Raw genomic sequence first — 17,513 nt, 5'->3', positions numbered from 1 at the left:
GGATCACATCATTAGGAGAATGATGTGATTGACTTGACCCATTCCGTTAGCTTAGCACTCGATCATTTAGTATGTTGCTATTGCTTTCTTCATGACTTATACATGTTCCTATGACTATGAGATTATGCAACTCCCGTTTACCGGAGGAACACTTTGTGTGCTACCAAACGTCACAACGTAACTGGATGATTATAAAGGTGTTCTACAGGTGTCTCCGAAGGTACTTGTTGGGTTGGCGTATTTCGAGATTAGGATTTGTCACTCCGATTGTCGGAGAGGTATCTCTGGGCCCTCTCGGTAATGCACATCACTTAAGCCTGGCAAGCATTGCAACTAATGAGTTAGTTGTGGGATGATGTATTACGGAACGAGTAAAGAGACTTGCCGGTAACGAGATTGAACTAGGTATTGAGATACCGACGATCGAATCTCGGGCAAGTAACATACCGATGACAAAGGGAACAACGTATGTTGTTATGCGGTCTGACCGATAAAGATCTTCGTAGAATATGTGGGAGCCAATATGAGCATCCAGGTTCCGCTATTGGTTATTGACCGGAGACGTGTCTCGGTCATGTCTACATAGTTCTCGAACCCGTAGGGTCCGCACGCTTAACGTTTCGATGACAGTTATATTATGAGTTTATATGTTTTGATGTACCGAAGGTTGTTCGGAGTCCCGGATGTGATCACGGACATGACGAGGAGTCTCAAAATGGTCGAGACATGAAGATTGATATATTGGAAGCCTATATTTGGATATCGGAAGTGTTCCGGGTGAAATCGGGATTTTACCGGAGTACCGAGGGGTTACTGGAACCCCCCGGGGGCTTAATGGGCCATAGTGGGCCTTTGTGGAGAAGAGGAGAGGCGGCCAGGGCAGGGCCGCGCGCCCCTCCCCCCCTAGTCCGAATAGGACAAGGAGAGGGGGGCGGCGCCCTCCCCCTTTCCTTCCTCTCTCCCTCCTCTTTCCCCTCCACTCCTAATCCAACTAGGAAAAGGGAGGGAGTCCTACTCCCGGTAGGAGTAGGACTCCACCTGGCGCGCCCCTCCTGGCCGGCCGCACCTCCCCCCTTGCTCCTTTATATACGGGGGCAGGGGGCACCCTAGAGACACAACAATTGATCGTTTGATCTTTTAGCCGTGTGCGGTGCCCCCCTCCACCATAGTCCACCTCGATAATACTGTAGCGGTGCTTAGGCGAAGCCCTGCGTCGGTAGAACATCATCATCGTCACCACACCGTCGTGCTGACGAAACTGTCCCTCAACACTCGGCTGGATCGGAGTTCGAGGGACGTCATCGGGCTGAACGTGTGCTGAAATCGGAGGTGCCGTGCGTTCGGTACTTGATCGGTCGGATCGTGAAGACGTACGACTACATCAACCGCGTTGTGCTAACGCTTCCGCTTTCGGTCTACGAGGGTACGTGGACAACACTCTCCCCTCTCGTTGCTATGCATCACCATGATCCTACGTGTGCGTAGGAAATTTTTTGAAATTACTGCGTTCCCCAACAATTATGTATCCTAAATATGGTAAAATACATAATCTATTTTATTTTGACTCATGATTTGCTACAAATATTATAGTCAATGTTAAGTTTTTAGCAGCAACGAACTCTGTTTATTTTTATAAATATAGCAACTACAATGGTCTCACTATAAATATAGGCAACTAATAGCGCATAGTGAGAGTAGTAGTACTTTTTTCTCAGATTTCATTGCAAGTGAGGTTAAACTTGTTATATGCACCTTGCCTCATGTCGCTACAGTAGCGGCTTCCTTTGTTCAGTGCCTGTCCTATTTAGTTAATTTATCTATCATCTTTTTTGGGGGGTCAAATAAGTAAGAAAACATATTTAATTCCATATTCTAAATATATAGTAAACCACATAATTTATTTTTGTTTTACTCACGATTTGCTATGAATATTATCATCCATGCAAAGTTTTTAGCAGCAACGAAATCCGTTTGTCTCACTACAAATAGAGAGAACTAATAGCGCATAGTGAGAGTGGTAGGATTTTTTCCACAAAATTGGTAACTTGTCGTCTATTAAGAAAAAATCAGGAGTACCTCAAGTTAACATATTTATTTTATATTTTGTATGTACTAAATTAATATTTGATGTGTTATAACACAGTTGGATGTAACTTTTTTAGGTTGAAATGGGTAACGTCTGCAATAATTGTACTACTGGTGTAACACCGTGCATCTTAGATCGTGAATAAGTATCACACAATTCTGTGCGATAGTTCCACAAAGTCATCGTTATGGTATTGTGAGTCAACCATTTTTATGTATTTTTGGTTTGTAATGTGATATGTAACTGTATTATACATCAAATTGAGTTGTGACTTACTACGCACACTTATTATGTATAGAATGTACATTGCTGAGGAGTTATGCAATTTAGGCACTACATCAAATAACGTTATTTCACAGGCGAGACTTCTCACCTATGAAGCTAAATGATGTATGTAAAAGATAATTGAGATAGGATTAATATAGGTGGCATTGGATGAGATTGCTTTTGCAACAACTATGATATAAGAATAGGAGACAAGATACATTTTCGCTACAACTGTCACCCTTTTGTGATGTATATGTCCCAATACATCAAGACGGTGAACCAATGGATATAATTAGTAAATACATATTGTTTTAAAATTAGTTGTTTTTAATTTTATTTTTTAAAATTAACAACTGTTCAAATTTTTAAATTAATATAGCAGACATATTTGACGAAGGAGAAAGACCTGTTGCATACTACAATGAGTTCAATTTAACAGAAAGTCAAGTACAGAACATGCACACTATATTAGAGACGTATGATGAATATCCTGCGCGGGTCCATTGCTTTACTGTTGCCAACGTGTATTAGAATCATTTGGTAAATAATATACAATATGTGAAATATATTCTCATTACTCTACATTTTAAGATAATTATAGAACAGATCCAAGTATTTCTAGAAGCAAGAATTATAAGAGTACAAGAAAGTAAAATGTGAAGAAGAGGAGGAAGAAGTAACCTGAATTCCGAGTTTGGCTAGATGTATGAATGGTTTTGAGGAAGAACATCTGTGTATTACAATACACCATGGAGTTTATGATGCTCAGTCCTGTAGGTCCAGCCCAAGACTCGCACATAAGAGTCACACCAAAGTACTTTCAATCTTATTTGAATTTTTGAAGAAACAAGGTAGCTTCATCATAGTTGGCCATAGTTGTCCTCGAGATATTTCCCATCAACTTCCTTCGCATTTGGTATAGGAATAGGCCTTAATTATTGAGTGATCTTCACACCAGCTCGAAAATATGGGCAATCAAATTTAGTACAACAATGTCATTGGCCTGAAAAAACTTGGACCAAGATAGGCCAAGTACATCTCTGAATTAGGATCCAAAGCAATATTGATCATAGGATGCATAGATACTTTGTTGCTGGACAATTCCTTATCAAAATGGAGGTGATACTCTTTTTACCAACAGAAACCCACACGTCACGCGCTGCCCCTCCCAACCCTCCTTTCTACTTTGCGAGAGACATTCGGGTCATGCAATGCCTCTCTAATTGACATCTGATTTTCTTCTTCATCATTATCTGGTACGTTAATCACCCTCCTCTTTGATACACGCTTCCATGGTATTTTTTCAACTCTCACTTTACAATTTTGTTTCTCTTTTCTTCCTCTTTAATTCATCCAGATACTCCCTCATTGCATCTCTCACATTTCTTTGCGCATTTGGGAACACCCTCACAAGGTGCTTCGCGGCACGTGTTGCACCTCCACCTTTGTAACTTTGGTTGTAGTACATATAATCAAATCCCTCATAATACGGTCGTGCATGGTTCCATGGATTATATATGTTATTGTCTTTAAGTCCTACATTGCAAATTTACAAACAACAACACTTTAAATGAACTGAGCAAATCAAGATCATAGTTCCATTTGCATCGTACGAACAAGAAAGCATATTAATACCTTTCCAAGATCTTGGGGGTCTACTTGCATTTGCATCATGGTTGTCACTGCCACTCCTAGTTACAGTTCCCTGACTTGAAAAGCATATGACAAAAGAACAAGAGAGAAGTGCATATTTCAACCTCGAACTCACGCTTTAGTTCAATTTACAAACTTGAACTCTAATACCAGTTAGAATACAACCCTGAACTCTCAAATTCGTTTAAATTACTCCCTCACTGGCCTAAAGGTGGTATTGGCATACGTGGCATGTATTTGACCGAATTGACCAAAAAATCGGAATGTCGGGAAATTTTGAAAAAAAATGTAAAATAAAAAATACTACACCGAGCAATCTGAGAAAGTTTCACGTTTTTCTGACAAACATATTTTAAAATACAGTAGAAATTGATTTTCTAGGTGAAATTTCTACTATATTTTTTAGGGACAATTCCATTTCTCCCCCTAACTTGAACCACCACCTGGGATTGGCCCCTAAAATTCGAGTATGCTCAAAAATACCCCTCTCCCGTATATGGCCCTTGCAGAAATCCCCCTCCAGGTCATTTCCGTTGGGTCAATGGCCTTTGACCGGTAATTGGGCGTCAGCTGCACATTTCTGCCCTTGCTTCTTACATTTGGGCCCTCACCAAACATTATCTCGTCACTCTATTTCTTCTACTTCGCGAAGGCACACAGACAGGAGTGAGGCGAATCACCGGGGGCAATGCTGTCGATCTGGAGCTCGGGGAGGGAGGCCGCATGTTAGGTGCGTGGATGTGCAACTCGGGCATGTCGTCTGCGAGCTCTTCGGCCGCCGGGGAGGTAAGTTTTGCATCTCTGATTTGTGGATTTTTCAGTACGGCTTGAACTCAATTAGGGGAATTTCTCGATCGTAGGTCAACGGGGATGGGATAGTGCAGTTCACCTCCGAGTTCTACATGTCGGATCCAAGCTTTTGCAGGCTTGAGATGCGTTCTAAACAACGGTGCCCGGGCCACGGGCTCATTCCCGCTCGTTGTGTGGCCTGGGGAGGAGCAAGCACGGGGAGATGTTTCCTTGGTTGCCCACATGATGTAATTCACATAGATTTTCTCTGTTTTGCCTTACATTGTTGCCAAGATTGCATTTTGATGAGATTATTGATGTTGCAGCTTCCTGATGAATGTGAATTGGTTGTTTGGGTTGACCCTCCTCCTCCAGATCGTGTTGGACGTGCTATCGAGGAACTACATGCTGGGCTAGAGCGAAGTTGGCTCAAAGCTCATCGTTTAGGGAGGAGGGTGGCACATCTAACCAAGCTGATGGAAACATGCGCATTTTTATGATTGTTGGCATATGAATTGTGGCCTATTTATTTCCTTCAAAGAATGTATATTAGGTGATGCTGTAGGCAGTGAGATTTTAATGTGTTTGGTTGCTGAAGTTGAGTAGAATTTGCTGTGAGTGGTTCTTGGTGGTGAACCTTTGATGTTGTGCACATTTTGCAAAGGAAATGAGAAGCATCAGCTTGGTCTTGTGATTTGTTTTACTGTATGTTTTCTTTATTTTGGTACTTTAAATGACAATGCATCAGTGTGGTCTTATAACAACAGATTAAATTGCAAGACTGTATCAGAACATGGCAGGTTTATATGAGTTTAGAAAATGACCAAAACTTGATCACAGAGCACTTCACAGAAACATCCCACATGATTTAAGACCAACAACAACACATGATCAATAGCTCCCCTAAAAAAAACATGATCAATAGCCCAGTATCAGCAGCAAGATATGACCAACAGCAACACATCATTTAAGATAGTTGTACAGATGTTCAACAGCAACAACATCATAAGTCACGCATAGTTCACACAGCAAGATATGACCGACGCACCTCGTGCTGACAGAAGATGGCCAGCTCAAGCCATCAAAAGCCAGGGGACTCCTCGTACAAGGTCAGTAAAGACCCGCCATGCCGCCGGAATCCAGATCCACTGCCGGTGCCGGGCAACCGAGTAACCAGTCCGCGTCACAAAACTGCCGCCGCTCACCGCCTCCGCCACACCACCACTATTGCCGCTGTTGATCTCCGCTACCGCGGCCGCAGTTGGTCACCGCCCTCCAGAGAGAAACATACATAGATAATTATTTTTAGACTTGTGTGCTTCATGAGTTGCTTTGGTTGGGAGGAAACAGGAGTATACCTGGTACGGTGTGATGAACGGCTAGTTGGCCCAGCAACGAGTCAACCTAAGCCAGGGTGGCTGGCTGCCCTGGTTGGCCGGTTTGTCTTGAGCATTACATTACGTGTTTCTCTACTCTATACCCCGCTAATCATGGACCAATCTGCTTAGTGTTCTGTTCTTGCGCAACGTTGACCTTGACGCCAATAATCTGGAGGTGTACCTGCAAGCTAGCTATTGGATGAGCTCGTTGCCTTGCAGTTGACTTGAGGTGAATAGATATATAGCTGCGTGTCAAATGATAAGGTTTATCACATGTACGTGCAAGTATCTTGGTTGCATGACTCTTTGATCTTGAGATGGCTAACCGCTCATCCCAAGCGCCTTTGGCTGCATTGCATGACTCTGGGTGAAGGCTCTACTTATATGTCGCCGAACATGTACCTTTTGTCCAAGTTAGCTAGCCCCTCTAAGCGCTGGCTGCACAGGTTGTAGCATCTCTGGCTCTCTGCACCTGCACGTTGTCGCCGTGAACTGGAGCGATCATCGCCGAGAGCAATGGCGGCCCAGTGGTTGCTGCTCCTGCTCTGCGTGGCCGGAGGCGTCCCTCGTGTTCGTTGCCAGAGCGCGCCCGACAGCACTGGTATTGAGCTCCAACATCTCGTACGTTATGCTAATTCAACTCGCATGCAGGCAGGCAAAGGCTCAAGCATCATGTCCATGCTCTCAGGTTTCATCAGCATCGACTGCGGCCTCTCGGAGCAGAGCAGCTACGTGGACGATGCCACCGAGCTGGCCTACACCTCGGACGCCGGCTTTATCGACGCCGGCTCCAACTACAACGTCTCGGTCGAGTACATCGACCAGTCCCACTGGAGAAGCCACCGGCAGGTGCTCAGCCTCCGCAGCTTCCCCGGGCCACCGGGGCGGCGCGGCTGCTACACCCTCCCGTCCTTCGTGGCGGGGACGTCCAAGTACCTGGTCCGGGCCACCTTCATGTACGGCGACTACGACGGTCTCAACAAGCCTCCCATCTTCGACCTCTACCTCGGCGTCAACTTCTGGAAGACGGTGAACATCTCCAGGCCCGACGCGGTGCACGTCGCAGAGGTCATCGCCGTCGTCCCGGACGACTCCGTGCAGGTCTGCCTGGTGAACACTCGCTCCGGGACGCCCTTCATCTCGTCGCTGGAGCTGAGGCCCCTCAAGGACACGCTGTACCCGCAGGCGAACGCGACGCAGGGGCTGGTGCTTGTCGGCCGGCACAACTTCGGCGCCGCCGATCTGATCAGGTACCCGAACGACACGTACGACCGTGCATGGGTCCCGTACACCAACCCGGAGGACCAGTGGACTACCATCTTGACGTCGTCCAAGGTGGCCATGGAGGTGGAGGATCGCAAGCCGCTCTACGACGTGCCCTCGGTGGTGATGCAGACTGCCGTCCGGCCGAGCAACACCACCAGGAACGTCATGTGGTTCCCCTGGGACGCCGAGCCCAACCACGTCTACCCCATGCCTGGGTGCGCACACATGATCCAGCCAAAATCCTTTCATATTAGCAGTACTTCACAGCATAGTATGAATTGCGACTTCAAGTTCCAGCCAAAATCTTGCATTTGAGTTGTCATTTGCACGTACCCATTGTAGGCTCCTGCCTGTCTTCTATTTGGCGGAGCTGGAGACCGTGGACAGCAAGCAGGAGCGGCGCCTGTTCCTCATCAGCCTCAAGCGGCCCAACTCCTCTGCTTCGTGGCTCATAGGCGACTTTGATTACCTTGTCACCACCGTCGTCTCCAGGACTACCGGACGACCCGTCCCGTTCGTCAGCCCCAAGGAGAACCTCGTCATACTAGGAGCCGCCAACGCCACGACACTGCGACCGATCATGGAGATCAACTCCACAATACTACCGCCATTCATCAACGCCGCAGAGCTTTTCACCCCTATTTCCACCGCCGGGGTTGGGACCGACGCTCAGGATGGTGAATACTGACTCTGGAATTTTCTTAATATACATAGATGCACATGGGCTGACTGACTTGCGCTGTTTTTCCCCCTTGTGTTACTGAAAATATAGTATCTGCCATCACTGCAATCAAGGCTAAGTACCAGTTGATCAAGAACTGGGTGGGTGACCCATGCGCCCCAAAGAACCTAGTGTGGGATGGGCTGAACTGCAGCTATCCCATCTCCAGACCTCAGAGAATCACAAGCGTGTAAGTCTGAATATGTTTTCTGGCAGGCGTAAGGGGTTAATCTGTCACACAATGAGAGTTGAGCATAAAATGTGCTGTCTGAACTACTGTGCATTTCTACAGAAACATGTCATTTGGCGGTTTGAGTGGTGATATATCATCATACTTTGCCAATCTCAAAGCTATCCAGTACCTGTAAGTACTGTTTTTTTAATCCATTTTCAAAATGAATTTTGGCAGTACAGCTCACTATTACGTATGCTGGCATATGTGTTAGGGATTTGTCACATAATAACTTGACTGGATCAATTCCTGATGGTCTTTCACAACTACCCTCTCTCGTGCTACTGTAAGTACTTCTGAATCATGTTAACTTTGGTATCTATTATCTCCATATCAAAATGTAAGAATAATCCCTTAGGTTTTTTTTAACCAAAAAACGACTCTAAAAAGGTAAAATTATACATGTCCTTTCAATTGTTGATACTTACGACACTTTTCTTCCGATGTCAAAACTGTTTGGTTCCTTCAGAGATTTGACAGGCAACAAGCTTAGTGGAACGATTCCGTTCGGCCTTCTGATACGAATTCAAGATGGCAACCTAACTCTAAGGTGAATCAATCAGATACGCCTCTGCCGCCATTTATTTTATTCCCACGCCATGCTAATCGCTTCCTCTTTTTGATAGATATGACCACAGTCCAAACCTTTGCAGCAACAGCAGTTCTTGCCAGCCTATGCAAGCGAACCGAAACTCTAAAACCACCGGCTACATTGCTGTTGTTGTAGTGGCATCCGTGGTTGTAGTAGTACTAGTGGTACTACTACTCTTTTTCGTAATAAGAAGAAAACAAGGTGAGCCTAAGAAACACTTGGCATTAGCACAACTACTGTTCTACCTGTGTCCATTTGTAACTGCAAGCAGTGGTGATGATGCCACAGTGGGTAACACTTGTTTTGTTCTTAATTGCCATATGAAGAACCGGCAAATGTACATAATGAGGAAAGTGACGTGCAATCGCGCAATCGTCGATTCACATACACGGAACTGAAGGTGGTAACATCCAACTTCCGGCGAGTGCTTGGGGAAGGAGGGTTTGGCCTCGTATATGATGGCTTCTTGGAGGATGGTACTCAAGTTGCAGTCAAGCTGCGGTCTCAATCTTCCAATCAGGGTGTAAAAGAGTTCTTGACAGAGGTAATGCATGATCGAGTATGTAAATAGTCACCTAGATTCGTTTGGACGGTGTCTAATTAATCTGTTTTCTTCTGGCTCAGGCACAAAACTTAACAGGGATTCATCACAGGAATCTAGTCAGCCTGATTGGCTATTGCAAGGATGGGGAGTACATGGCCCTTGTATATGAGTATATGTCCGAAGGAGACCTCCAACATAAACTCAGAGGTCATTTCAACTCTAGGAGCATTTGGAATCTCCATTTTCGAGCTCCCCGATGCTAACACTCACCATGTTCTGCAGGGAGAGATCACAATGATGGATGTTTAACCTGGAGACAGAGGCTCCATATTGTACTGGAGTCCGCGCAAGGTAATACATTCTTCTGGCTTGGATTATGTTCTCCCATCATTTGTTGGTTTTGATCTCTGGGAATTTGCATGCTAGCACATGTGGAGTAGCCAATGTCAATGCACTCAATGCTATGATGTGCATGCAGGGCTCGAGTATCTGCACAAGGCATGTAGCCCGCCTTTCATACACCGGGATGTGAAGACGTCAAACATCCTACTGGATGCAAATCTAAAAGCTAAGGTTGCTGATTTTGGCTTGATGAAGGCTTTCAATCAGGATGGTGATACCCATGTATCCACAGCCAGGGTGGTTGGCACACCAGGCTACCTTGCCCCCGAGTATGTCTCCTTGCATTAAGTTCTTGAGAATTCAGTATAATTCTAGTGATGTGACTGAGACGACTATAACACAAATCCATCACATATGTGTAAATATGCACTGCAGGTACGCAACAGTCCTAGAGCTCACTGAAAAGAGCGACGTGTACAGCTTTGGTGTCGTGTTGCTGGAGGTGATCACGGGGAAGCCTCCATTCGTGCAAATCCCGCAGGCGCAACCCATTCATATTGTCAAGTGGGTGCAGCAGCGCCTTTCATCTGGGGACATCGAGGGCGTGGTGGATGCACGCATGCAAGGCAACTATGATGTCAACGGCGTGTGGAAGGTCGCCGACCTTGCGCTCGAGTGCATGACGCAAACTCCCACGAAGCGACCGACGATGACCCGCGTGATGGCGCAGTTGCTGGAGTGCCTTGAACTTGAGGAGAGCCGCAGCACCGTCTACACCAGCGTCAGTGGCGACACGAATGGCATCGTCAACACCGCTAGCACCAGCGATGATCCCAGCTCAAGTTCTATTATGTACGCCACCACCGACCAGCCCGCCTCTGATGTCGCCCAGAGCAGTGCAGCGCTCAGGATGGGGCCTAACTCTAGCAGGGCCTCAACGGTGGCCGCCGGTCCTGCAGCACGATGAGGCTGGCCGAACTTTGTTGCCCATGCCTTTGTGCATCAAAAGGGCCCGGAGGCTTTAATTATGTAACGCGTTTCTATTTTTGAGGGATTGATCATGGAACATTTGGCATTTGGGTGCTCAACTGATTTTCTCGATTCCAATTCCTACTGAGTTTACTGGCCAGGGTTTCAATCGTAGCGACCGGCCAACTCATGCTATCCTACTGAGGTTGCTTCCTTCACTGCTTCTTCCTAGCTCTGAATCCACAGATAAAATGGCCATGGATGCTGTACATGAGTCTTCTTCCGGTTCCTACGGTGTGGGTTTTGCCGCCACCGCGCGTGGTCATTGCAGCCCTCTGTGATCCCGAAATGATGTGGCATTCGTACTGATGGCACCTGAGGCACCGCACCCGGCCGCGTTCAGATCAACAGCAGACATGGATGCTGTGGGCATTTTCTCTGAAGGAGAGCAAGCCTCAGAACCATCCTTTGCCACCAGATCTACATCATTTATGGAAGGTATGGGAGGCAACGGCATAGAAATAGAATCAAGGGTGCACGCCGGTGCACTCTGTTCTAATTTGCTGCCGGTGGGAACGGCGGAGACTGCGGCACCGGCGCGGAACCGTGGACGAACTAGAGCTTCTCCGGCACGCCTACAGACAACGCGGTAGACGGGGATTGTGGCATAGCTAGAAAATCATCGACGGGGTCGAGCGGCCTCACCTCTGGGGCGCCTCCCGAGGAATGGGGCGCGGCGGGGTCGAACTCCGCCAAGGCCGGCGCCGCAGTGGGTGGGGATGGCGCCTAGATCGTCGCCGGCGACGAGCCCCTTTGGCCTCATCGTCGTTAAACTCTTGAATCGATATGAAAAATCTGACATCAAATCTCGTCGTTGTGTATGCACAATGAGAAAAACTAACCTCATCGCCTCGATGAGTCGGTAGGAAATCTATGCCGGAGATCTGTCTAATCCATCCTGACAGACGAAATCAAGAAGGACCGAAGACTGAAAGACCGACTCAAATATGAAGTGTTGTCATCTGCTTGACACACCCCCCCCCCCCCCTCCACCCTACTAAAACCTTATATAACCGTTGTTGAGGCACCAAGATTCCCCTCATTGACACGGGACATCGAAGTGGCAAGCAGAAAGAAGGCAATCTACGGACTCATCAATGAAAATCGAGGGAAGGAAGACATTGCCTAGTCACCTTGCAAGAAGGAAAAGAAAAAGGCTAGCCAAATAATAAAAACTGTGGTTTGATTCATATAGTTGCTTTTAGTTATCTCACGACCACTCTACATCTCTACTGCTAAGCAAATAACTGTCATCGTAAATGATTAGTAGAGCAACTCTAGCAAAGTCGTCATATTTTTTATTGCCATCCGCCATATCAAGCATGCTCCGTATATATATGGAGCCTGCTGGGCTTATGTGCAAACTCATAGTCTTCATATTTGATGTGTCCACAATAATGAGACCTACTCATCAATGAGAAATCATTTTTCCCGAAACCTCCCTGTCATTGCATGTGGGGCTATCTGAAGTTTTCTGCGCGCCACATGTGATTTATATGCAATAGCAAGTGTGCTACGAAACACAGTCATGAGTCATCATATATGAAGACTGGAAAGCCATATATGAAGGGTGTTTCCTAAATTATGATGATATTGTCAGGTATAGTGACTCTACTAGTGGCATTTTTTGCCAAAATCATGATAATAACAATTATTATGACGATCGGATGGATATAATGACTCTAGTAGAGTTGCTCTTAGCACAACCACTTTTTCCCCGCAACTACCTCATGGTCATAGCTCAAACAAACAAGACCAGTGCTGATCGATGTGGCATAGAAGTAACGTACACCTCGTTGTTGCAACTGACATGCTCGCCTGTAACGATCATATATGGGCTAGTGTTTGTCTAGCTCCACAGTACATTTCACGCAAAAAAAAAACATTCTTATATAATTCTCAATACATTATTTGTTATATATAAAAGTCTCAATAAAAGTGTCTTGTGCTATAAAAACCCACATATAGAACATAAAATATTCGTGCATTAATAAAAATATTGTTATACTTGGAAACAAATTTCATGTATTTTAAAAGGTGTTCATGTATGTTAAAAAATGCTTGCAAAATGTAAATAAAATGTTAATCTATTTAAAAATATATTCTTGTATGTCAAGAAAATTTATTGGATCAAAGAAATATAGAATTATTTAAAAAATAACATATACAAGACAATTGTTCGTGGATATATAAAAGTTTAGGTTTTCCAAAAATATGTTCCTATATATGGAAATTGTCCTTAAGAAAAGAAGAAAAGAAAAAAGGCAAAATGAACAGAAAAGGATATATACGAAACATAAAAAGGAAACGAGAAAAAAATCATGAAAAAGATTTTAAAAATCAGTTTTTTTTCAGAAAAAATATCAGATGAAGAAACGTTGAAATCGGACACGAGTCTTGTAGACTGCCGCTGGGTCGGCCATGCTGACAAGCGCGCGCCGCGGAAGCGCGCAAGCAGACAGCTTCCCCTGCCGCTTCCGGCGATTTTATTATGCGGTTATGCCAGAAGAGGAAGCTGTGATGCCAAGGAACAGATCGGGAAACATGCCGCCCATGGTGCGCACAAGGAGCACCACCGCCGTCCCACTCCCACTCGCCGGCGGCACGGAGCTCCCGGAGCCCGGCCGGCTCGTCCCGCTGTCCCCGTTCGACGCGTTCTGGGTGGCGCTGCCCCCAGTCCGCCGCGTCTTCCTCTTCCGCTCCCTGCCAGGCGTCCCGTTCTCTGACGTCGCCGGCACCCTCAGGTCCTCCCTCGCGCAAGTGCTCCCAGCCTTCCACCCCTTCGCCGGCGCACTCACATACTCGCCGGACTCGCGCGCTCTGTCGATCGTCCTCCCGGACGAGTGGGAGGGCGGCTCCTGCGGAGGCGTCACGTTCGTCGAGGCCGAGGCGGACCTCGATTTCGAGCGGCTCGTCGAGGAGGCGGCAGAACACGACCAGGACGCTCTCGGACAGCTTGTCCCGGACATCCGCCGGGACCAGCTCCCGGCGCCCGTGATGGCCGCGCAGGTACGCGTCACATCACACCTCACACGTGTAAGTTATCCGGGGTTGTCTTTTCTTATGCGGATTGCGCGGGTAAGCAGGTGACGGAGTTCGTCGGTGGCGGCGGTGGCGTGGCACTGGGGGTGGCCGTGCACCATACGGCGGCGGACGGCCGCGGCATTTGGCGGTTCTTGGAGATGTGGGCGGCGGCAGCGGCCGGTGTTGAGGTTGGCCGGGTGCCCGCCGGGTCGGCTCCGCTGCATGACCGGAGGCTGGTGCGGTTCCACGGCGACGAAGAGCTCGCCGGGCTGTTCTTGCGGCAAATCGCCCCGAACTTGCCCACGGTGAGCGCTCGGTGTCACTGTCTCCACAGATTGGCAAATCAAAGTTTCCAATCCATGTCACTGACGGTCACCGAACCAAACGCAGATTGCTCCGAGGCAAGATCCCGCGCTCGACGGCCGGCGTCGCCTCAGCCGGCGAACCTTCACCTTCGCCGCGCCCGCGGTGCAGCGTCTCAAGCAGAGGCTTGCGTCCGCGGCGAACATCGGCACGGCGCCGTCCACCTTCGCCGCCCTGGCGGCGCACGGGTGGGTGTCCATCGCGCGCGCCAGCGGCTTCGCCGACGACGCGCCGGTGTTCGCCGCCTTCCTCGCGGACTGCCGCGCCTACATGTCGCCCCCGGCGCCGGACGCCTACGCCGGCAACTGCGTCGCGCTCTGCATGGCCTCACTGTGCGGGTCGGTGCTCGCGGGGCCGGACGGGCCCGCCCGCGCGCTCCTGGCTGTCAGGGAGGCCGTCGCGGAGGTGAAGCGCGACCCGCTCCGCGACCGCGCCCGTTGGTGGACCAAGTTCACGGCCATCCCGCCCGGCCGCAAGGTCGTCCTAGTAGGGTCGCCGTGGTTCCCCGCGTACGGGCCGGACTTCGGGTTCGGGAGGCCGGCGAGGGTGGAGCTGGCGTCCATGAACCACGACGGCGAGATGGTGCTCGTCGCCGGGAGGGAGGCCGGCTCGGTGCAGGCTTCAGTGTCGATTGCCGCGGGGAAGATGCAGGCGTTCCGCGACGTGTTCATGGCTGAATGAGCATCTACGACCGTCCTGTGGTGATTATCAGTAAGCAGATACCATGTTGAATGACCTGCAAATAATCGATAGTTTCAGGTGAAGACTTGGCCTGAGACACCTGCTTGTAGGACCATGTATGCTGAGTGTTTGACAAAAAAACTAGCACAATTGAGGTTCGCGTCTCATAGAACTACTCCCTCCGTCCCATAATATAAAAGCGTTTTTGACACTACACTAGTATAAGAAACATTTTTATATTATGAGACGGAGGGAGTACCATTTTTAAAAAAAGACTGATAACTATTAAAAAATTGAAATCTCGTGACTAAAAACTACCACTTTCGGAAAATGGCCAGTTTAGAAGATTTAAATGTGTTTATGACATGCGGGCCCGTCTGTCAGGGCTGACGTGGCGGGAAAGTTAACTTCGTTTATTTTTTACGTTAAGTTAACCGTTATGACAGGTGGGCCCCACACGTTAGTATCTATCTTCTTCTTCCTCATCCTATATCTCTCTTAGGCATTTCAACAAACACCTCGTAGGTGAACACTGTTGTCGTCCATGTCGCACACCTAGAGGCTGCCGAAGTCGACGATGACGGAGGCAGCGCCGGAGCAGGCGCGAGACGGCGGCCACGAGCTCCTCGGCCGCCTTCTTCCCGGGCACACGAGGCGCCCCGCCGTGCCGGTACAGCGTCTGGCCGTGGTGATGCTCCGCTGCCCCACAACGCCCGCTCCCCTGCCGTCGCCGCATCTGCTGCCCGCGTAGCCGCCGCGGCGTGCTCGTGCGCCGCCGCCACGGCTGCTTCTCGTGGCAGTAGGGCCGCTGGGGAACATCAGGGTAGGGGCAGCAGCTGCTGCTCGTGGCTGTACGTGGCCTCTACTGCTGTTCGTTGCCGTGTGTGGCCGCGGCTATGCGTGGCCACAGCTGCTGCTACTGCTTGTCCCCATGTGTGCCCCTGTTGTTGCTAATTGTTGTGACCTTCGCTGCTGCTCGCCTTTGCTGGCCGTGAAGTTCTGAAGGCAGCCCTTCTTGCCGGCGGCCCGCGGAGATGCTCGGGATCCGCCGTGTCCAGCAGCCGCACTTGCTAGTGGCCTCAGCTGCCTCCACGCCGGGCGCAATGGTGAAACTCTCCTGCTTTTCTCCCATGCACGGAAGGTGTTCGAGGAAATGCCAAAAAGAAAGAGAGGATGAGGAAGAAGAAGGTTGATGCGGGGCCCACCTGTCATAATAGTCAGCTTAATGGTCAAAATAAACAGAGTTGACTTTCCCGCCACGTCAGCCGTGACAGGCGGGCCCTGCAGGTCATAAACACATTTAAATCTTTTAAATTGGCCATTTTCCGAAAGTGGTAGTTTTTAGTCACGAGATTCTAATTTTTTGGTAGTTATCAGTCATTTTTTGAAGTGATAGTTCTGTGGGACGCGAACTTCAATTGTGATAGTTTTTTGTCAAACACTCATGTATGCTCCTCTCTCTTAACAATATCCGATTTGGAACAAATCATAATGCGCACACAAATGGCAACAATAATCTGCACTTGTTTTTCTTTTTTAAGAAATAATAATCTGCACTTGGTAGAATCACCTACTCGATGTGCATTGGTACAGAAACCGCCATAATAAATGGCAATGTTTTCATTTTTGACGGGTAAAAGACTTTTCAAATAATAGACATACGAGTGAATGAGAACTAAAATCTGGAACCACAGGTTCCAAAAAGAGGATCTTAATAAAATCTGGAATCACAGATCCCAAAAAACCCGAATTTTAGCGTGCGGAGCAGTTTTTGGGTACCTGTTGGAGATGCTCTAACTCATCCGCCACTTGATTTACACCATGATAGTAGTGCTGAAAGAAATGATTTTGAACTCCAACGCAGCTGTTTGCAATAGTCCACTATTTTTCCGATAAAGGGCGCTTTTATTAGTTGAGAATGTCGAGTTCTTGGTTCGATCTACTTATGGGCAACCAGCTTTCATGGTTGAGTTGCAGTTTATTCCACAAAAGCTTCATAAGAACCATAATATGTTTGGCAAGTCATAGCCATATTAAATATAGCACCGCGAGAGTAATAAGGCCTTGTGTGAGTTGTATGCAGTCATTGGACCGTACTTGCCTTGTAAAACTCCTTCGTATTCGAGGATCTCTTGTCTGACGGTTATAACTATAATTTTCAAATAAAGCTCATTTTTACCGTGAAAACATGTGTTGTCTGATAAAGAAATGCTAAAATTAGGTAAATCTTGTTTACTCGGGATAGTTTGGAATGCAAAATGATTATGTGTGTCTTGAAGGAAATATGCCCTAGAGGCAATAATAAAGTTATTATTTATTTCTTTATATCATGATAAATGTTTATTATTCATGCTAGAATTGTATTAACCGGAAACATGATACATATGTGAATACATACACAAACAGAGTGTCACTAGTATGCCTCTACTTGACTACCTCGTTGATCAAAGATGGTTATGTTTCCTAGCCATTGACATGAGTTGCCATTTGATTAACGGGATCACATCATTAAGAGAATGATGTGATTGACTTGACCCATTCTGTT

At 47.5% G+C, this 17,513-nt stretch overlaps 1 protein-coding gene and 1 pseudogene across 1 annotated transcript; both read left to right on the top strand.

Annotated features, from left to right (window-relative positions):
* The first annotated feature begins 5,859 nt into the window (after positions 1–5,859).
* LOC109753381 (probable LRR receptor-like serine/threonine-protein kinase At1g51820) lies at positions 5,860–11,624 on the top strand (annotated as a pseudogene).
* A 1,707-nt stretch (positions 11,625–13,331) lies between these two features.
* On the top strand, positions 13,332–15,122 carry LOC109753391 (phenolic glucoside malonyltransferase 1-like). The gene is made up of 3 exons (XM_020312300.4): positions 13,332–13,909; positions 13,987–14,229; positions 14,315–15,122. Exons 1-3 carry the CDS (start codon positions 13,400–13,402, stop codon positions 14,966–14,968), a joined length of 1,407 nt encoding a protein of 468 aa, XP_020167889.2. The 5' UTR covers positions 13,332–13,399; the 3' UTR covers positions 14,969–15,122.
* Positions 15,123–17,513: the final 2,391 nt, after the last annotated feature.

The sequence above is a fragment of the Aegilops tauschii genome, chromosome 6 (assembly GCF_002575655.3).
Source record: "Aegilops tauschii subsp. strangulata cultivar AL8/78 chromosome 6, Aet v6.0, whole genome shotgun sequence".
In the NCBI taxonomy this organism is placed as follows: Eukaryota; Viridiplantae; Streptophyta; class Magnoliopsida; order Poales; family Poaceae; genus Aegilops; species Aegilops tauschii.
The sequence above is the reverse complement of the archived record's forward strand: the minus strand, read 5'-3'. Positions and strand labels throughout refer to the sequence as shown.